The 23,189-nt window shown below is 40.7% G+C and overlaps 1 protein-coding gene across 1 annotated transcript in view; it reads right to left on the minus strand.

The window, feature by feature from the left end:
• Positions 1 to 2,986: 2,986 nt before the first annotated feature.
• LOC117883647 (protein unc-13 homolog A-like) overlaps positions 2,987 to 23,189 on the minus strand; it is a 77,894-nt gene continuing 57,691 nt past the window's right edge. Inside the window, exons 7-8 of the mRNA XM_034783192.1 lie at positions 3,287 to 3,350; positions 2,987 to 3,223 (exon numbers count right to left, since the gene is read on the minus strand). Of these exons, the coding sequence (XP_034639083.1) occupies positions 3,056 to 3,223; positions 3,287 to 3,350 (232 nt within the window). The 3' untranslated portion in view covers positions 2,987 to 3,055. The remainder of the gene's footprint in view (positions 3,224 to 3,286; positions 3,351 to 23,189) is intronic.

The following is a 23,189-nucleotide window of genomic DNA, read 5'->3' on the forward strand; positions in this document are numbered from 1 at the left end:
AGAGCACTCAGAAAAAAAAATCAATAACATAAATAAGGATTCTGGATGAGATTTTACCAGAGCTTGCTCTCAAATGTCTACACACAATTAAGCAGTAATAGGCCCCAAAAGTGATTTACACCCATAGATTAACTGTCAAGTATCATGAATCAGTGATCTTTAATGGCAGAAATTAAACAGTCTTCGACACGGCAGAAAGCTGAGGATCTGGCTTCATCAGCCTGCCAAGCATCTTCCCTACCTCTCTTGAGAAGGATGCTGATCGTATATCTGGCAGCCAACACTGTAATGAGCTCATTTTTTTAGAACCCAATTGGCTTATAAGACCATAAAAACAGCCATACCGGGTCAGACCAATGGTCTATCCAGCCCAGTATCTGGTCTTCTGACAGTGACTGGTGCCAGATGCTTAAAAGCGAGCGAACAGAACAGGGCAATTTATCAAGTGAGCCATCCTGTCATCCAGCCCCAGGCACTGGCAATCAGAAGTTTATGAGCACCCAGAGCATGCGGCTGTGTCTTTGACTATCTTGGCTAATAGCTATTGATGGACCTATCCTCTATGAAATTATCTAATTCTTGTTTGAACCCAGTTATACTTTTGGCCTTCACAACACCCCCGGCATCAAGTTCTACTGGTTTACTATGTGTTGTGTGAAGAACAAGTCTTATGCTTGTTTTAAACCTGCTGTCTATTAATTCCATTGGGTAACCCCTGTTTCTTGTGTTATGTGAAGGGGTAAATAACTTCTCCACACCATTCATGATTTTATAGACCTCTATCCTATTTCCCTCCTTAGTTGTCTCTTTTCCAAAATGAACAGTTACAGTCTTTTTAATCTCTCTTCCTATGGAAGCTGTTCTATACCCCTAATCATTTTGCTGCCCTTCTATGTATTTTTTCCAATTCAAATATATCTTTTTTGAGATGGGGTGACCAGAACTGCATGCAGTATTCAAGGTGAGGGTGTATCATGGATTTATATAGAGGTAATCCCTTTCCTAATGGTTCCTAACATTCAGTTCATTTTTTTTTTGACTGCTGCTGCATATTGAGTCCATATTTTCAGAGAATTACCCACAGGGACTCCAAGATCTCTTTCTTGAGTGGTACCAGCTAATTTAGACCCCATCATTTTTGTATGTACAGTTTGGACTATTCATGAAGCTTTTTAATTTAGAAGAAGGCAAACCAGCAGTTAAAAATGACAAATTACAAAGTTTCTTCCTTCTCTTATAAATATAGCTCATTGCTTCCTACAGTGCTGTGGGACAAAGTCTGCTCTTACTTACTGTTTGTGAGGTAGCACCAACAGCAGAGAATTTCTTTTTCAGAGTAGCAACAGGACCTGGGATCATCACTAGATAATCAATAGATGCTGATTGTCTGCTGCCTCTTCTTTCACAGTAAGCAATGAATCCAACAGATGCCTGGCTTTATGTGCAGGCTGAGGCTATTTCTTGGTTGCTGAACATTGTATAAGTGATCAGACTGTGGAAGGTATGTAGCAGCAGATCCTGCCCCTATCTTTGTGGTTGTACAACTGGCATTGGTGTGCTCCCATTGCATAAAGGTTGGGGGCGGAATGGAAGACAAGATAAAGGAAAGCAGACAAACCTTGAATGCTATAAAGCCTCGTTCCACAGGGGCTATCCATACCATCGTCCCAAAGATGGTAGGCATACAGATGCTACTCCCACAGCTCCACTACTCTTCCTTGGCCACAAGGGCAGATTCCCGTCAGGCAGTGTCTCACCCCGAGACAAGATAATTGAGCTAGGCCCTAGCAACTGAATTTATCCTTTAAGCAAACTCTCCAAACATGGTAAAATATGTAATGAGGGCCAGACCATGATAACCTTACTCACTTTGGCAGTCCCATTGACATCAGCAAGGCCGCTTGTGGAGTAAGGAGCGGCAGACGCACATTCTGACACTCAAACATGAGCTCAGCAGATTGCCACCTAAAACTGGCTAAATGGTTGTTTGGAGCAACACAGCTCAACTCAAATCCATTCTTGGAGAATAGAGATCAATGGTGGTTGTGTTGCCAATGAAAGCAGTGAAAAAACACATCATATGCTAAACATAATCTCTCATTTAGGCATGAGAAGCTCAAAGTTTCAACCAGCTATGGCCATCTAGGATACAACAAGGGCTGCTGACTCCTGGAGTCAAGTGATTACATGAGAATCTCAGCTTTCAAGAAGGAAAAAAAGGAGTATGTTTCTAGCCCTCATGATTGAGCATTTCTCCACACTACATCACCACCTGAGTCTACTGTAAAGACTCAACAGCCAACACCGCCCCACACTCTATTATTCTTTTTTAAAGAGTCTTATGATTTTAAAATCAGTCTCATAATTTGAGGCCTGACTCATGATTTTTAGCAAAACTGTAACTCAGTGCTTTCCTGAAGGAAACATCTCTACAGATGAGCAGGTAGTTATCTTTCAGCACTGCTGAGTGTACCACGAGATGCTAATGGTGATAGGTGAAGAACCTGATGTGGACCACCATGCTCTAGGAACTGAATTAATACCATCACCTTTCTCCAGCTGGACCACCCTTTTCAACCATTAGATAACAACATCAGAGAGTACTACTGAGTAACTTGTGGAAGATATGAACTGCTGACCCAGAAATGACAAGCTTTGTGTCCCGGGGCCCAATCATCTGAGGCAACCAAGTTACATTACTGAGAACGCAACTTAGAAATGGGCAATGAGAAAGCACTTAAAGCAATTGAACTCTGTTAATAAATGATATTGTCTGTGCAAATTCTAATTGCTATAACCAGCAGCAAAATGCATTTTCAATTGATGACATTTTCAATACAGCTTTATTAAATATTTGCTGGATAGAACATCTCTTGCAACAATTTATTTTAAACATTAAAATGAAATACATCATATTGTTTGCAATCTCTTTATTTGTTCTGCTACCGCTTTCGGTAGAGAGTTTATGTTTCTGACTCAAGTTGAATTGCAGCTAAAATGCTCTAGCTACAATTGACATTATGGTAAAAGATAACCTTCAGAATCCTAAAAAAAATTATCCAACAAAATAAGTCATTAGATTATCTAGCTTTTCAAAAGACAGTGAGATGTGTTCCCGTGAATCAAAGATATCTGAACAAAACTTCTCCAGAGCCAGATCTTCAGCTAGTGTAATGGAGCTGCATTCAGTTACAACAGCTGCGGATCTGAAGCTCAGATTTTCCTACATAAGAAAACAAAGTTACAGCAGCACATGATATAGCTAGTAATGATAAGAAGTGCCTACCTTCTGAATGGCTCTGGTCCATCTTGCTTTTGCCAAACTACTTATGTAAACTTGATCTTTATTGCTAGGAAAGAGGAAAAAACCAATTGTTACTGAACATATATAAATATCAGAATATGATCAAATAATGTTATCTATATAATGGAATTTAGGCAGGTCCAAAACCAGCTCTGATAAAGCATACATTGGAATAATCATCATGAGGCTTCTGTGATCAAAATGACCAAGAACTGACATCTGTTTTGTATATTTAGTTTTGCTATAGGGTACAATATATTCAATTTTCACAGACTGTTACTGTACTTTCTGAAGTACTCGTTTTGTACAAAAAATTCTCTGGCAATCATTGTAACAGGTGTAATATCTTGAGAATGAAAAAGCTGGTCCAGAAATGCAGGCAGAATCATCAAACTACTCTGGTTTGAGGAATGTAATTGTTTTAGCTGTGTCCTCATCAACAGAGACTCAGGGCAGGTCTTCACTACAGGGGGGGTGTCGATTTAAGATACGCAAATAGCGTAGTTGAATTCGACGTATCAGAGCCGACTTACCCCGCTGTGAGGATGGCGGCAAAATTGACCTCCGCAGCTCCCCCATCAACGGCGCTTACTCCTACCTCCACTGGTGGAGTAAGCGCGTCGATTCGGGAATCGATTGTCGCGTCCCGACGAGACACGATAATTCGATCCCCAAGAGATCAATTTCTACCCGCCAATTCAGGCGGATAGTGTAGACCTAGCCACAACTGGTGTAACCCCCACCCCAGTGTCACAGCCAGAAAATGCATGATGAAACATGGAGAAACAGCCTGGTCACAAGTGGTGCACACCACTCACAAACTCCCATAATACAAGACAATTCTTTTTTCCATGAAAAATGGGCACCTTGTTTCACGAGGTAGATCAATGGCAATTATGATCAATAATTGAAACAATGTTACCATGTCTCCTTTTTTCCTACGTTTCCCTCTGTGTGTCTGTATTTTTCTTAATCATGTCTCTCAAAGCCATGCTTCAGCATGCTGTTTAATTTTACCTGACTCCAGCCTTTCATCTCTTGTCTGTTACTTTCTCTCGTGAGATTTTCTACATTTTCTGTTTAGTTGCTTATTTTATTTTTCCTTTTTTTCCCTGGCAGCTTCTTTTATTATCAAAATTTTAAATTGATTTCTGTGTTTCTGTTAAAGGTAATTGAAACTGTTTACAATATAAAGTGTTACTTTGCATTTCCTTCCCCTCCTACTTACCTTCTCTGCACTCTCTGTTCCTTTGTCATTCTCTCTCTTCTCCCTCAAATCCCCAAGGAAACAACTCTCCCCCACTTTGCCTGCCACTCTCACCTTCCACCAAACCTCCCTTCTCAATCCCAAACTCTCCTTCTGCCTGGAGGAACTCTGCTTTCCTTCCCCCACTCACCTCCACTCCCCACAAAGGTTCCCATCACACATTTAATTTTGCCCTACTATTTGTCCAGTCCCCTCTTCAATCTTTTCCTCCAACTTAGAGAATATGTCTCAAAGAGGCTAGAAAATTGCTGGTGCTCTGAAATTAGCTTGTTTAATTTCAGGGAGGAGGTGGGGAGAGGGGAAAGAGGGCACAGTGGAAGTTCTCTTTTCCAGAGCCAGAGAGTATTAAACACCTAAACACTGGCAGTCCAATGCACAAAAATGAAGGCAGACAGACCTCTAGATCATAAGATAGCCCCAAATCATGAAGGCTGAGAGGTCTGATAACTGGGAAAGACTAGCAACATAAGGGGACTGTTTCACCATCCTCCACCAATGGTGGACAATGAAGAACACATTAAGTATGATTCTACCTTAACAAATCTGATGAACAGAACAGTGAGTCAGAAGACTTGAGTTCTATTACTGGTTCTGCCACTGACCTTCCATATGACCTTGAGCACCTCAGTCAGCAGATCTGTTCCCACTGTATATGCAGAGTTATATTGAGTGACAAAAGCAAGTTCTGTCTTATGTATTGCAGCACTAACATAAAAGGGAACAAGCTGCACCCTATTCTTTCATTGTTGCTGCATTGTTAATTAATTACCAAAAAGTTACCCCTGTGCAATCTCCCTGAAGGCAACAGAGTGACCTAGGGGTCATGGGAGGCTTACTTTGTGCACTTGTTACTAAGGGTCCAATTTGGCATCCAGAACCTCTCACTACATCACAGTGAAACACCGTAGCTAGACCCAATCTCAGAAAAATCAGATTTAATTAGGACAACCTCCAGGAATCAGAGAGGTGATTATGTATACACACATGAAGTGCCTGCACTTATAATCTTGGGTGAAGTTTTAATGCTTCCTAATGGGAGCTGCCTGCCCAACCGCCTTGACTTTCAATGGCAGTAAGGCACCTAACTCCTTTAGACTATTCAAATTCCTAGCCTTGGTCAATTGCCTTTGCCACCTACAAAGCATCATCTGAGCCTCTGCAGCATTACTCAGTTTCTATAATAAGCATAAGGAATACAGCCAATACCAAAGTAACATTATATAGTTAACTTTACAGTTTTGCCTTAGATCCGAATAATGGCTATTCTGTTTGTGCGCATAATCTTTTTATTTTAAGTATCAGGACAAGTTCCTCCTTAGACTTTGTTTAAAAATCCAAATCACTTCAAAGCTATTAGAGCACAAAAAAGCATCTAAAATATCAAATTTGTAGTTTGTCCTTTATAGACAAGCCTTTTTGTTCCTGTTGCTAAGCCAATCCTGCAAAGACATACACATGTGCCCGTGAGTTCAACATGCTCAAAGTTAAGTCCAGGCATAAGTATTTGCAAGATCAAGATGCCAAATATTCAGCTCAGAGCAGATTTCTACAGCCAACTTGCAAACCACTGAAAAACAGGGGAAGTCTGAAAATGCTTACAAGAGTCTTATGGGTAGCTTACAGTCTAGTGTTAGTCCATTACAATCTAATGTCCAACTACCAAAGTTAAACACTTCAACATTTTACCAAAAAAATTGTTTAACACAATGTTATGACACAATTTATGTGCTGGGAGAAAAATGTAATTTCAGAGAAAATGGTCCTGTTACGTCTAGCTGGAGAGACACAATAGTTATTCAAAGTATGATCTTCTTTGGCAATTTAATGGTAACAATAATAGGAAATATGAGGAGCACAACACATACAACTTACTATAAGAAATAGTCAGATGGAAGCCCTGTTCTCAGAGGTGCTATGTACTCAGCAGCTCCTGTTGAAGTGACTGGGGGCTGCCAGGTGCTCAGAATCTGGAAATTGAACCCCCTTGCCTTGCGTCTTATGTAGTCCAGCTCACACCTGTGCAAAGTGGGTGTAAAATGATTCCAAATCCAAACTGTCACAGCAGTGACTGGGGAAAAGGCAGGCAAAGTATTAATCCACGGGCAAACTGCAGTTCTGAGATAGCGCCAATAGATCCACATAGAAGAAAAAGTTGCAAAGTAATGATCTTTAAAGGGGGAAAATTAAACTACTCTTACACCTGTAGGGTTCTATCAACCCAAGAAAGTTACCTGGCTTGGCTAGCACTGCAGTTCAGTTATAACCTCTGTTCAATGCACAGCTGTGGTACAAAGAGGGTAGAGCGTTAGATGTTAGAATGCAAAAGGCGTAGGATGGAGAAGAACACTAAAACTATCAGAATGCCTTTTTATCAATCAGTGGTGTGGTCTCACCAAGAGTGCAGGATATTGCAGAAGTGGAACATGCTCAGAGAACAGCAAGGAGAAAGATCAAAGGCATGGGAAAACTCTCATATGAAGAGAGATTGAAAAGATTGGAGCTCTTACCTTAGAGGACATGTCTACACTAATACATACTGCACAGCAAGGCTTGGATGTAAATCTACAGCACTGTACAGCAGTGTGTATTAGGGAACTTTTAGTGCACAGCAGCAGGATCCACATGGACAGTTAGTGCAAGGAACACTGGAACACAGTAGATTTACACGCCAGTGTGGCACGCACAGTGTTTATGTAGAAATGCCCATAGAATTGAGATAAATAAGATGATAGAAATATGTAACAAAGAATGGTCTAGAGAAGGTAGATCTGTTCTCCCTATCTCATAACACAATAGCAAGGGGACATTCAATTAAATTAAAAATAGGGAATTTAAAACTAATAAAAAGAAATACTTTTTTGCAGAACACATAAAAAACCTGTGGAACTCATTGCCACAGGAACTTGTTGAGGCCGAGCACTTAACAAGATACAAAAAAAGGATCGGATATTTTCATGGATAACCAAGAATATCCAGATTTTTCATAACTAATGACAATAAACATTCTGGAAGTGATATTAAACCTTGTGCTTATGTCAATTGCTAATTGTTACAAATCAGGATGAGACCAATGTGAAGAGCAGACTATTCCACAGCTACCTACTGCAGGGTTCTTACACCATCTTCTGAAGCATCTAGGTTTAGCCATTGATTTGGTTAGGATACTGGAGTAGGAAGTCTGCTGGTCTGATCCAGAATGGCAATACCTATGTTCCTGTTACACTTACAGAGGATTCCATTAAGAGCGCAACATTTACCACCCTGAGTACGCTATGTATAGTAAAGATATCTGCCTCTGCTTAAATGTTATTATTGTTTTGCTATTTCTATCGCACCAACAGACTGCTACATGCTTTACAGACCAGTAGGAAGATGTGCACAATCCCTGACCCTATATTGAAGGAGTGACACACAGCAGAGTTGGTAAGTGACTCTATTTCCTGGCCCCATTCACCTGACATAGGTCAGGGTAACAAAAAGTTCTATATCCCAGTCAAATGGCAGGAGTTAGTATAAGGAGTTAATAATCTACAAAAGCAAGTTGTAGGAGGAATGGGAAGCAACACGAGGTCATGAGGTTGAATATCAGAGTGATTTTTGTTTGGCTTTTTAATTATGATGATTAAGTCCTAATGTCTTTAGACATTTGCAGAAAGGTAGTCTGGTTTGTCAGCACTTCATAGAGTTTCCAGATAATACTTAGAATAACAGATAGTGCTGAGCTACTGCAGCATGGAAAATATTCACTCTTTAAATGGTTCCCACTGTATCCTGAAGAACCGGGAAGGCAATTAAAAAACAAAAACTATATCAACAAAGAAACATCTGCAGGTGGCAACCTGTGGGAGCATTAGACTGCCTGGCCTATGTCTGCGTGAGCCAAAGTGGCAGAAATCATGGGCAATCAAATGACTGTTGTTTTTAATGCAGGTTAGAAAATAGATCTAGCGTTTGAATCTCTTTAAAGTCTGGTGGTTATTATTCTGTGTACAGTGCTCAGAATAAGCACAGCACTTTACAAAACACTGCAGAAGACCAGCTTCAGGCCTGAGGAGCTTGCAGTCTGAGTCAGACTAATATGGTCCACAAGTCAACAAGGCACGGATGCCATGACTGTGTGTAGATCGGCCTAGAAATGCTTCATAGCAGAAGTGAGTTTTAAGGAGAGATTGGAAGGAGACCACTGGGAGGCTGTTACAAGCATAAGGGATTATATGCAAAAATGTGCAAAAAGACTAAGAATGAGGGGCGAACCCTTGATCCAGCAGTTCCTCAAAGAATTCTAATGGGGCAACACCAAACTCCCTTTGACAGAGGAAAATCCTTAGGTGGCGTATAGCTGGCAAAGACACCTACTCTAAGTTATACAGCAAGACAGTTTTGGACTCCAGCAGCCCAGCATGGGTGGAGCAGAAAAGGTGGTTTAGAACCATGTGTCACTTCTCCTTAGTTGTGTCAGCTGTAAAACTCAGCACAACTGAGGACTCAGCCCAACCATTTAAAAGGGAAGATATGGTCAGAGGGAGTATAGGATGAAATGTGAGCAGAGTTGAGAAGAGCCTTGATAGTTACAGATGAGCTTTGAAGCGAGCACTCAGAAGGAAGGATATGGAATGACAGGGTGTATAGGATGACATGAGGACACAAGGGGATGTTGTAAAGAACCTGAAGGTGAAATCAAAGAACATGAACTGCCAATAGAAGGAGAAAATACATAATTTTGTCCATACATGTAATCAGTCTGGACCCAAAATCCAATTAAGTGACAAACACCATCCAGAAAGGCAACAAGGCTTACAGTTATCTAAAAACAATATAATATAACCCAAAATTTCCATCTGATTCTAGCATCACTTAGGTTAAGGGGATTAAGATGTTAGCACCAAACATTAATATTTCTTTGATTTTGTTAGCATCCAGCCTAAAAACCCAGTGGTTCTCTGTGAAGCAAACCAAATTCAACAGTAATGGTAATGAAAAGAGACAGACAATTTGAACAAATATAATACACAGCATATCTTTATGGACACACTACCAACTGAAAAAAACAGCTTTCAAAGCAGATCTGGATCTCAAGCTGATAAGCAGTGAGATCTGTATTTATGATGGTTCTATTTTTAGACCTGACCTAAACAGAAAACAATTGAGTTCAGCTGTGGTTGTAAAACCAGCTTGTGGCCCAATAGGGTTATAACACATTTGGTCCAGCCTGTGTGAACGGGGCAAAATTCAGCTATAAACAGCTTTCAAATGAGTATTGCATCTAAGTAAAGTATGTCGAAACAGATATATATTTGATCAAACTCTATAGTGCTGTAAAGGACCCGTTGTCATCATACAAACAAAACTACTACAAAATGATTCAGCATTTGTGGCTATAGACAAAAAGAAAACTGTTTCTTTTTTAAGTAAATGAGAATGAATGATTTCTAAGTCGTAGATCCTTCCCACTCAGCCACTAGACAAGACCCACTTAATCCAGTCGAAATCACAGGTTGAAAACAAGATACTAACGAAATCCAAACAATTAAAGTGACATACTAAAAACACATTACAGAAGAAATCTAAAATATAAATGTCATTGAATGTGTGATATGGTGAAATTTAGAGGCTGTAGGGTTACGGCTACAGTACAGAACTGCAGCTGAGACCCACAAAGCCTGAATTAGACACCCAGGCTCCCTATACAATGCATGGGGAGAGATAAGTGCCTAAGAATGGGATCCATAGAAGTGAGCAAGCTAGGTAAGGAACTGTCTAAGTTAGCCGATAGGAGATGCTGACAAGAAGAGTGTGTGCTAAGCTACTTAGGTGCCTAACGCCAGGCAGACACCTATCTCTGCTTGCAAGCCACAGCCAGGAGCAGTAAAAAGCAACAGAGGGTCCTGTGGCACCGGTTTCCCAAACTTGTTCCACCGCTTGTGCAGGGAAACCCCTGGCGGGCCAGGCTGGTTTGTTTACCTGCTACGTCCGCAGGTCCAGCCGATCGCGGCTCCCACTGGCCGTGGTATGCTGCTCCAGGCCAATGGGAGCTTCTGGAAGTGGTGGCCAGTACGTCCCTCGGCCCGCACCGCATCCAGCAGCTCCCATTGGCCTTAGTGATCGTCGAATGTATATGTTTGCTGTAAAATCAGTGAGAAATTATGTAAATATGGCTCATGTATAGATATGATCAATAGTTAATATTGGATAGTCATATATATATATATATATAAAAAAACAAAGAGTCTACACCAGCTAGTGAAGTTAGCAAGTCTAATGGGTTTCTCTGTACATCAACAAAGCAAATAGCAAGTGGCAGGTAGGTGTCATTTGCAGGCTATCAAATGACTTATATGACATTTACTTTTGCAAACCTGCTTGAAGTTAAAAAAAATGTGACAATTCACAGCTGTGTTCCCTAAAACCAAGGAAAGCAGCTTCTGAAAAAAGTTGAATCTCTGCTACATGAAATGCAGGTGTGGAGGGACTCAGCTGTCATGAAGAAAAATCTGCACCACATGAATGAGTAATTTATCAATCAATCAAAGGGAGACCCATGACTAGTAAATAGTGTAGCTCATCGGAAAGGTTCAGCAAAGTATTTATGCAAGTTGGAGTCCAGGAAATCTTTGGGAGAGGGTTTGTTACTTAGATCTGAAATGGTGCTATATGTAAGAGGAGGATGTGAATAAGCAGCAGCCACACTGCTACCAAGAGATTTTTATCTGGCCTGTGTGTCTATGGCCTAACCAATGAAGCAGGTGGTCTTTGTCTATTAAAATTTATATTTACATATAGCTGTTACCCCTTTTAGCCTGAACAGTTTGCCAACATTCAGGAGCTTGTGGGTTGTTTCCATTAGGAGGATAAATTGGTGATGGAAGATTGTATCAAAGAAATACTTGTTTATTTGCAAAAAAATAGACGAAGTCCTGTTTTCCTGAACATGGTGAGAATCAATCAAGAGGAAGCAGTTTCTTTGTTCACAGTTCCAGGCCTCTTTACAATCAGTGCTCTGCCCAAAAAGCTTATTCTCTCTCTCAGGGCCACGTTCCCAGTAGTCCCCTTTCTTTCTTCTCAGCTTTCCTGTTGCATGTTGCTGTCTGTCCTTCGGCTGCCTCTGCTCACAGAAACCTACAAACAATATCCAGCAAAACCCATCAACACACCAGCTCAGTTTCTGATTGGCCTTGCTGGTGGTGGGCCTGTGTTTTGGATGGTTGCTCCCATTGTTTCAGCTACCTTACTCCAAAAAGGAGCTTATCTGCTTTATATATTTATCTGGAATGAAGGCTGGTGGTCGCACAGACCAGCTTCAGTGAGGTTTCACTCAACCTTCATCATAACACAACAAATCTTGAGGGAAGTCTCCTCATTTTTAATGAGAGCTTGTATGTTCAGAAATGTTTATGATCAAGTTGGATTCATACCAAACATTTGATGACAATCATCATTATACATCCCTGAAATCCTCATTTTGTGTGAATTTAGGAACTGTATGAGCGATCAGACTATTCTGTTGTTTACCCCATACTTGGACATGCCAAGATGGGAATGTCACAAAGCATGAGCTAAATAAAATCATACTGGATAAGCAGATGTGTCTTAGTGTAGTTTTGGAACACATACAGAGGTGAGTTCCATTTAGTAGCATTATAATCAGGGCTCTCTGAGAATTTCGGCACTTTTCCAAAGTTATGAGCTGAAATATTGTGCAAAATGAGTGTTTCCTTGCATTCGCCCAGTTACACTGTTGCTGACAGAGTAGAACTCTGTGTGTTGCAAACCTTTGAGGTAAGTAGTTGAGTTTATGCATTCCAGAGAGGAATGGACTGTAAAAGCGTTGCTGACATTGAGCTTTATCTGAAAGTCTCCCACTGTTGTACACTGGTCCAGCTCCACCAGTGCTAGCAACAGTGGGAGTTGTCATGGAGACCAATTGCAGGTGTTCTTACCATTGTTATTTAGACCTGTTCTGCAAAACAGTGGTAAAAATTCCAGTAGCTGCTCTTTTCCCCTACGTTCAAAAAAGACACACAGGCCAGAGAAATATTATTCTGATATTTTATTCAGATATTTTATCATATCTGTGAAAAATGTGTGGGTTCTACCTATGAAATGCAAATTTAGTTCAATGTTGTTGCTGCCTGTCCAGAGGTTGACAATGAAAATGTAATACGGTTCCCATCATTCTTACGGAGATCTATAGATCAGTGTTTCACAAACTTGGGACGCCGCTTGTGTAGGGAAAGCCCCTGGTGGGCCAGGCCAGTTTGTTTACCTGCCGCGTCCACAGGTCCGGCCAATCGCGGCTCCCACTGGCCGTGGTTCACTGCTCCAGGCCAATGGGAGCTGCTGGAAGTGGCGGCGCCGGTAAACAAACTGGCCCGGCCCGCCAGGGGCTTTCCCTAAACAAGTGGTGTCCTAAGTTTGGGAAACACTGCTATAGATGATGATTCTAAAAATTCATGTCTTAATGCTACTGCATTCATGGATTGCTACTGGCCTAGGTAGATTGAATGTATTAACTCAATTAAGGGCTTTTTTTGTACATTTTGGACCTGACCCTAGATTTCTAGATTGATTGAGTTGAACTAAGCACCTGTGCAGGGGAATAAGGACTCTCTTTACACCTCTGTGCAGTGGTTCCAGGCCTGCAGGAATAAGCACCTGCTGCTCCCCCCCAGCTAGGTGCAGATGGATGGGGAGTAGGAGTGGGTAAAGTTTTGTCTTTGTCTTTCCCCCTTTCCATAATGCACTGGTCAGCTCAGGCCTTGGCTACACTTACCCGGTAGTTCGACGGCTGGAAATCGAACTTCTGGGTTCGACTTATCGCGTCTAGTCTGGACGTGATAAGTCGAACCCGGAAGTGCTCGCCGTCGACTGCGGTACTCCAGCTCGCCGAGAGGAGTACCGCGGAGTTGACGGGGGAGCCTGCCTGCCGAGTGTGGACCAAGGTAAGTTCGAACTAATTCGAACTAAGGTACTTCGAACTTCAGCTACGTTATTCACGTAGCTGAAGTTGCGTACCTTAGTTCGAATTAGGGGGGTAGTGTAGACCAAGCCTCAGTTTAGCCAATTTGACAGGTGTCCTTATTTGCTGTTGATATAGGCCATCAGCAAAGTACTAGCTCCCTGGGCCAAAAGGAAAGCAAGGAGGGAACTGTGACTGTGACATATGCAACATTTCTTGCTCTGGGCTGTGTCTAAAATCACAGTCTAGCCTGTGGGTAAAACCTCATTTAACTCAGGTCAGTGAATTATGGGACTGAGACTTCTGCATGAGGAAGGATTGGATGGAATGTTGTTCTGCTTGTATCATCAGACTGAACTTGATAACCACAGAGAACATACCTCAGGGAAATACATCTACTCACCTTGTTTGTTTGCTTTTTAGAAAAACCCCTGGAAGTGAAGGTGTTAAATTAACTAACTGTTTGAACTGAACACAGAGGGCTACATTGTCCGCTTAAGGCAAAGCCCCATGTTGAAGGGATTGGAATTATCCTATGGCACCACACTCCCACCCTGAATTCTCTGGGGTGCATAAGGGCTAAGCAGGCTGCTCCATCTTTTAGGATGATGCAGTGTGCTCCCCACCAGTGTGGCTGGCCTGGTTGGTGGGCTGGTGCAGAGACGGGCCCTCTCTTCGGAGTGCTGTATATCACCTGGAGTATCCAAGAAGAGCAATCTTTTAGATTCCCTAAGCCCAAGGACTGAAACTGTGACTGGCTCTTCTGCAGTATCTGCAAGGGAGAAAGGAGGATATTTTTACCCAACCCCCACACGCCTGTGAACACATGTAAGGGCCTTTCGCAATCTGGCTTATTGAAAGCTGAAGGCTTTGATAATAAGACAGGAAAAATATGGAGCATGGAGCTTTATGACATTTTTAATTAACAAATTTGTTTTCCATCTCAATTAAGTTGGCTAAATACATTAAAATTAGTCCAATATTTCAACAGTGATTTGCATTTTCATAGCATTTGTGCAAAATTAAATGTCATTAAGGACTTTGTTGCAAAGCTGTTAATTATCTAGCAGCCAAAGCATGGATGTATGCAGACAAACAGTGGTGTCCTTCAAATGCTTATCTGTTTCCTATACACAGCCCTGAACATCTGCATCGATTTCTGGCATTAACAGTCAATAGTTAATCTCGTCAGTTTTGAATATAAATGGAAATAAATCATGCTAATAGAGCACAGTTATCCCAATTCAATTGTTTTTCTCACAAAGTAGAAACTCACTCTATTACTGTACATTCTTTTATACAAAATATAGGTTGTTTTTTTTCCATCTAGAATTATAATTATTTATAACAAAATATTTTGACAGGATATTAAACCTTGTGCTTCAGGGCTTAAGGCAATCTCTAACTATTAGAGCTGAGGAGGAGATCTATGCAGGGAGCTGATTATCCCATATTTACCTACTGCAGGTTTTTGGTTTTTTTAAACACACACTCCTCTGAAGCATCTGCTACTGGCCACTGTTGGAGACATGATACTGGACTTGATGGAGCTTGGGTCTGATCAAGTCTGGCAATTCCTCTGTTCCTATAATATTTCTCAGTGATTTTGTTTCCTTCCTTATTATAGGGAAAAAACCCTAAAACCTTTTGGTTCAGTTCATGGTCAGGTTTCCTATTAAACTATAAACTGAGTTTGAGCAGCAGAGCATTTCAAGGAGGAAAATATTGCTGTTGCATTTTTCAGAAATCAAGACTTTTTCATAAACATTAATAAAATAGGATGGATAAACTGGGGTTCTGAAACATGCATATTTTAATCCTAGGGGTGAATGAACTGATTTAGATGAATAAGATGATGAATGGGGATCTGACAAAATTCATATAGCTTCTGCTTACAGTTGCCTTTATTTTTCACTGACATGGTATCTACATTCAGCTTTTTCTGAATATCACCCATCACTAGTGTATGAGCATGAGTGACAGTGATGGAAGATAAGTATGAACTGATGGTGTAAGTGACAGGAGCACTTGTGTAGAGCAGCTACTGGAATTTTTACCATTGTTTTGCAGAACAGGTCTAAATAAGAATGGTAAGAACACCTGCAATTGGTCTCCATGACAACTCCCACTGTCGCTAGCACTGGTGGAGCTGGACCAGTGGTACAACAGTGGGAGACTTTCAGATAAAGCTCAATGCTTTTACAGTCCATGCCTCCCTGTAGTTTCTTCCCGGAGGTGTTGAAATTATTTCCAACTCAACTAGAAACAAAAAGTAAATCTTATGAGACCTCCCCACCCTGTTCTGTGATAGGTTCCATCCAATTTATGGACATAAGAGTTGAATAAGCATCCAAATTTTTGAATGTTCATTCAAATAGAACCTTCAAATGATGGGCCAAATCCTAAAGTTCTTACTTAGTTTCGAGTCAATCTTCATTGACTTTCAATGGCAGTTTTATCCAAACAGGAGCTGAATAAAAATTTCAGGATTTGGTCCCTTGTCTGGTTTGCTCACACAGGTTAACCACGTAACTTTGGCTTGTTAACCATATAACCCACCCCTTATGTTCACAAGCTCATTAAAAGGCTGAAAAAATATTAGACAAAGCACCTTTGGGACACTTTCATCTATTATTATGTTCAATATAGACTGTAGAAATCTGTTGGATCTTTCAACTTGTAGATAACAGAAAAACATCAGCTTTTATGCATTTAATGGAGTCTTCTTCTGCAGACCCATTGCAACTGACATGTTTTCTTTTTCCTATTATCTATCTTTAAATGGGTTGGTTGGAATGGATTCAGTGTATTGAAAATATTGTTTTAAAAAAGAGTTTGAACTCAGGCATCTTGTATTCTTAGGGACAAATCAAGATCAGGTAGAAGTCAGTGGTACTGCCCCCATTCACACCAGACTTGAATTTGGCCCATCGTGCTTTAAAAAAGCACTGATTGAATTTTGAGGTCAAATCCTGGCCCCACTGAAGTCAATGGGAGTTTTGCGATTGGCTTCAATGGAGTCAGGAATTCCCCCCAATGCAGTACAGCTTTAGTCAGTGAAATACTACAAATCTGGGAGGCCTGAGTGGACCAGCAAGTGGGCCAGGAGACAGCTGGATTAAGTAGAGGCTTACTTACTTAATCAACCTGTCAGCTACCATCAGTGGTAAAGGGGGGAAAACTTTACCAGAGCAATTCTTTTTAGGATCATAATCAGTTTGAAAAAGAAATTATGCTGATGGGTGAGAAGGAGAGTCCAGGATTGTTTCTTATTGAGAAATGGCTCATCAAAAGGGATGAGTTGGAGGAGGGGTGGGGAAACTTAAAATGTTTTCAATTTTTCCCCCACCCCAAAAGATCTAAACCTTTGGAATTTATTTTTCATGCTTTAGGTAAATATTTTTCATGGCAAAAAATAGGTAGAGGGGTATAATGCAAGTTATCATTTAAACTCTCTTGTTGGCTCTACTGTGAAATAGCTGAAGTTATATTAGTTTTATATGTTGTGACAAACTATACAACCTCTAGGGCACAAATCTGCAGTATGACTGAAGTATTGTGTTTTTCTCACTATCAAACCAGAGCGCTAAAAGAATGTTCTTTTATAGAGTTCTAATGGTTGGCAAAAAGAGCAAAACACCTTACAGAAAAGTTTGAAGTTACCACTGAAATCTATATGGTATTCATATGGAGATCAGCTAGATTGATATACAATTACATCTAGAGTGCACAGAGGTGTGATGTTTCTGGGTTAACTGCAAAATTTCCCAGAGGTACAAATCTCCTAAGACTAATAGATTCTGACATCCTTGAAATTCTTTCAGAAGTTTGGCCTTCAGAAAGTCTAGGTATGTTCTGGCCCGGGGATTTTCTGTTGATGAGTTACTTGTCTTAATTACTGAAATATACCTTTTCCATAAGGTATTGTTTTATATCTCAAAAGTAGGCGGGCAACTTGATTAGTATATGCTGGGAGAGAATGTTCAGCTAAGCAAGACATCTGACCTTCTCCTACTTAACTACTATACAAAAAAGCATTGCTTAGTTAAAGACACACAAATATCCCAGGTTTGGGATAGTTAAACACCAATTCATATCATTCAGAAAGTCATGGACTGGATTCCGCCCCCCGCCCCAAATTAAGCAGTTTGGAAACCGTTGCTGGTAATCCTGATGTAATATCTCATATTTCCTTTTGACACCACATGCCCTACAACAAAGACTGGTTCTTATTTGTTTGTCATAGATAGGAAATAAGCAAATCACAAAATTTTACAAGCACAAAATAACTTCCAGACTTGTCTGTTGGATGTGGAGAATGCCACAGTCAATCCTGATAATTGGGCAATCCTAACTTAAGCTGCATTATTTTTTCAATGCTGCAGTGTTATATTCATTCTCTCACCAGTCCCAGTTACATAACGCAGAAGGACACATAATTAGAGCAGACAGTTGGCAGGACCCAAGACTAGCAGTGGGGATTGGAAGCTCAAAAACACATGTAGGTGTCAATAAGACAACAGCAAGCTATTTGGGCTGTCCAATAATGTGTCAGCTTCTAATCAATCTTGAATCCCACTGTGTCATCACAACAGATCACCTTGTGGTACCTACAGGGAGAAAACAAGGACTAAGGAAGTTAAGGAAGTTTTATGATGCACTGAAGATCATGCCGATATTAAGCACTGTACAACTACTTGGCACCCTGTTTCCAGCTATTTAAACACCTTCTAGTCATTTTGTCATTAAAAATTGTTGCATTCCTAAGCCTTACTCATCTGGTCAAGAATATTAGGGATCAATTTTACACAATATGCTTTTAAACAAATTTAGAGGTTTGTTTTTTTCCTGCATGTAACTGTTTTCTTAAAACTCCCCTCTACACTGTCACATCTCCATGGTCATAATCACAATATTACCTTTTATATTGTGATTTCTAAATATCACAGTTGCATATGCATAACACATTTAAACATCATTAGAAAAATGAACTTTGATTCTGATATTTTTAATTTTAATGATGGAGGGGTTGAAGTCGAACCTTCAGATATAAACCTGTCTCCCTGGTTTTAGAAGGTCAGATCCCAAACCGGAAGGATCCTATTTTCCAGTTCCAATTCAAACATAGCAAAGGTATCCAAGAACAATCTCACAAACCTTCCATCATTAAAGAGATGTCATGTGAGATTTCTACCCTTTGAGAATGAAATCTCATGGGAACTGCTTAGAAGGGTGTCATTTAGGTAAATCCAAATCTTAGAACTGACTTGGTTTAAAACCTAATTAAATATTCCAGACTTGTATTAAGGCGCATCTCTAAATGAATCCACTTAATTTTTTTATTCTAAAACCAAATGGTATCTACACTGTTGTAATTATTCAACTCATAGTCTATTTTCTTGAATAATTGTGATGTTTTAGGGTTACTCTTGTAGGTGTTAGATATATTATGTTACTTATATTATTTATCAGCAACAATAAGGACAAGGTTAGGCTCCATTCAGTCTAATTAGATGTTCATCACAATAACAAAATCATTACTCTGCAATTTCAAGCATTCAGAAGTGTGCTAATGCAGTGTCCCCTTTCAAAAGGTGTTAAGGAAGCCTGTGTAGGCACAACTGGCCATTCATTATTCTAGTTCATTACTGAAAAGTGCTAGATACAAAAATTATTATTCTTTGTTTTATTTTTCAATGCTTTAAAGCATAAAACCGATCCTTAAATCTGCTTTAGTAACTTCAATAATTCTTCCTCTAAGCAATTTAAACTCAGCTTCATTCCCAAATACATATTTTGGGGATGATAATTAGGTTTGTTTGAGTATAAAGGTGGGATATATATCAGCGTCAAAAAGATTTTTCTTACAATGTAGATATATAATGTTTAATAACATGAATTGTGTACCCCAGTTAGTTGGCCTAACCACAAGGCATTATTTCCACAGCTCAAAATAATTCATGCTAATGGTATCAGGTTATCTGATAATTACATTATTTATATGTTATCACTGCAACTAAACTTTTGGCTTTAATTCTTTTCAGCCAGTAAAGGGATGAATGATGTTAAGAACAGACTCTCCAGCTGCTCACTTTTACTTTCCGCTGATTCTTATTATAAATATTCCTTTCACTGTTATCTGGAATTTAAAAACAAGTCACACAAAAACTAGGTCATCATGCTGGAAGATGAAGTAGACTGTGGATAACTGGTATCTATGATCACCCTCAAATAGTGTGACATACCATGGGAGCAGGGTATGCTTGGGACTCTAAACTCACACAAGTCTGGCTTGTTTCTCTTCTCATTTACCCTGGTTTAGATCAAGAACAACTCCACTGAAGTCAATAGCATCAAACACAGATTCCAAAGATTCTGCTTTCCAAAAGTCAGCAGAAAGCTGATTATATAATTATCACAAACACCAAAAGGTGATGCTTGGACATCACTAATGTATTATTTAGGTACTTTTACCTGGCTGCTTTCTGGCTTTGTAGGGAATGGATATTTGCCTCAGGCCACATCTACACTACAGTGACACAGCTATGGTGCTGAGCTGTAGCATAGATGCTCCCTACATCAATGAAAGGGATTGTTTGTCAGTGTAGGTAATCCACCTCACCTAGAGGCAGTAGTTAGGTCAATGGAATAATTCTTCTGTCAACCTAGCTGTGTCTATAGATCAACTCAACTACATTGCATAGAGTGTGAAATGCTTCAGTATTGTAGCAGCAGTTGCATTGTCATTATTTCAGTGGCAATATCATTTTTATAGATATATAAGAAAACAAAGCTGGCATCAATAATGTGGAGTCTTACTGAAGATGCCAATGACGGACGTCACATAGAGCTGTCAACCTAGAGGTGGTCCCTGTTGGTCAGACAAAAATACATTTGCAGGTGGTTATTCCATCACTGGACATTTTAAAATCAAGCTAAGATGTTTTTTCAAAAACTATACTGTATGTTCAAACAGGAATTAATTCAGGGAAGTCTATGGCCCATGTTATACATGAGGCCAGGCCAGATGATCACACGGGGCCTTTCCAGCCTTATAATGTATTAGTCTTTTCTGCAGCTAAATAGAGGAAATAAAGGATTTCAGCCTCTAAGGCTGTCAATCCTACATCATTAACAACCTAATTGAAATTGCAGAGAAACCTATGTTGTCGATATGCTTTTATTATGCTATTGTATCTTGAACTACAAACCGTCACTTAAGTACTAGTGCTGCTATTTTCACTAGAATTTAGGAGTGTGATTTTTAAAAAGCACTCAGCATTGACCTAACTCTGCAGTCAGTGAGAACAGGGTTAGGCTAGTGCTGGGAGTTTTTGAAAATCTTGTCATAGATGTATAGACTAAACATTATTAATATGCTCTCCTCATGAGCTGCTGTACTATACAAAGCTCAGGGAAAGGCTCTGTTGAAGCAAAGTGAAAATATAATGAAGGCTCCTTTGGGGAACGTCTCAGTTTTCTCTGAAACTTACAAAGCAGCACATTGGGAACATACATTGCTTGGAAGTCCAGAAGCTTCCGTTTTAGTCCCAATAGAGGATGATTTTTTAAGCTTCATGTGTGCTGCATTAGAGTCAGTCCAACAGCTGAATGTTTCCATGGCAATAGAAGTCTATTACCTGTTCAACCCACACGCAGCATGTATGATCCCCAGAAGAAGAGAGCTATAAAAGGTGTAGCGGAGGGGTTGGCAAAGTTTGGCACGTGGCTCGCCAGAGTAAGCACCCTGGTGGGCCAGGCCAGTTTTATTTACCTGCTGACGCGGCAGGTTCGGCCGATCGCGGTCCCCCCGGCCGTGGTTCGCCGTCCCGGGCCAATGGGGGCAGCGAGAAGCCGCAGCCAGCACATCGCTCACCCGCGCCGCTTCCCGCCGCCCTCATTGGCCGGGGACAGCGAACCGCGGCCAGTGGGAGCCGCGATCGGCCGAACCTGCCGCGTCAGCAGGTAAATAAAACTGGCCCGGCCCGCCAGGGTGCTGACCCTGGTGAGCCGCGTGCCAAATGTTGCCGACCCCTGATGTAGTGCTATTTACACTAAATATCTGAATAGATCCTCCTTTGCCTTTTCACGTGTTCATTGATGGTGTTTGGTTTAAAATTCAGTTACATTTCATCAAGCAAGCAGATGCTGGTGAATCTGTCATATTAGTCTCAAATAAATTAAATGAGAAACTCAACAGAACTTCTTTCTACAAGTAGAAAAATTCTAATATTCCTGTAACAATCTGGGAATTATGGGTCTAAAAAGTAACCTATGAAACAAACCAAATGCCAAATGGAGCCTTAGCTGATGACTCTTAATTAAGTGAGCTCCCGCATTATTATTAAAAACAATTTATTTTGCACTGTATATTTATATAGCACTTTGCCAACTCAGCAAGACAGGTTTCCTACCAAAGAGATTGCAGTCTAAGGGACACATTTTATGGGTTGACAGGGGGATTGTACAGAAAGCATCACTGCCTCTTTCATTGCTTCTGTTATAGGCCAGCCATAATTGTAGTCATTCCACTTAGTGGAGACCAGGGGATAGACCCAAAGGCATTAGGGCGGAGGTCTACTCATGATCAAGCCTGCATATTCCTCCTCAGCACCATATCACTCAGGGAGGGATTGTGTTTGCCTGAGGGAGAATTTCTCCCTAATCTCCTCAGGGGACAACACAGTTCCACACTGCTCCCAGTGCAGACACAGTTGGAAAAAACACACACAGGCAAGATAAGACATGGTGAACCAGCCCAGGTAAGGGAGATGGAGGAGGAGGTCAGATGTACTACAGATAGACTTTTCTCCATAGATTAGGAGGCTTTGGGGGGTGGGGATCAAGTTAGCCCCAAATCATCGCTCATTTAACTTGATCATTTGGACAGATAACCCCTTTCCAACATAGCTGATTTTTAAAGATTATTGTTATTATTTTGGTCAAATTCTTACAGCCAATCTTAACCAGGCCTCCATTTTTGTCCTTGTACTATTTGCGTATGTTACAACCGGAATAACTTAGATCAGGCTCCATTCCACTTTTTTCTCACTTCTTGGCAGATCCTGCACTGAATGCAGCTTGGACAGACTGAGAAAGGCAAATCCTGCAGCCTTTAACAAGGAAATCTCCTATTTAAATCAACCAGTAGAAGTTTTGACTGAATATGGCCAGAGAAATGACTGCAACATCTTATCACAGTATTTCCTTGAGGCCTGGTTGTATGGCCATGCTCTGGCTTTAAGGGGTTTAACCTGCTTTCCCCCCCCACCCCATCCCCTTACATAGCCTACCTAAACCATGAGTTTGGGTACATAGGGGTAAGAAGGTGCTGCTCATTCTCTTCACCCTCCCTTACCCCCTAAGCAGATGGACATGGAAAAGTGGGGAGTTAACATAGCATTGGTTCTGCCTCCCCAATATGTCAGCTTGCGCAGCTGGACTAGCAGGGGGGAGATACGTAGCAATCTTCTATTGATTACAAGAAGATTTAGACTACTTCCTCTTGGAGTCTAGGGGAGTAGCTTTCTCTTGTGCCCCTTAAGTAGGGCAGATTACAGTTGCTCAAATTAGCTCTCAATATTTTCAGGGAAATATCACAAGCTCTCTAAGGGTACATCTACACTACAGGGGGGAGTCGATTTAAGATACGCAAATTCAGC

Source organism: Trachemys scripta, chromosome 10, assembly GCF_013100865.1.
Source record: "Trachemys scripta elegans isolate TJP31775 chromosome 10, CAS_Tse_1.0, whole genome shotgun sequence".
Taxonomy (NCBI): Eukaryota; Metazoa; Chordata; order Testudines; family Emydidae; genus Trachemys; species Trachemys scripta.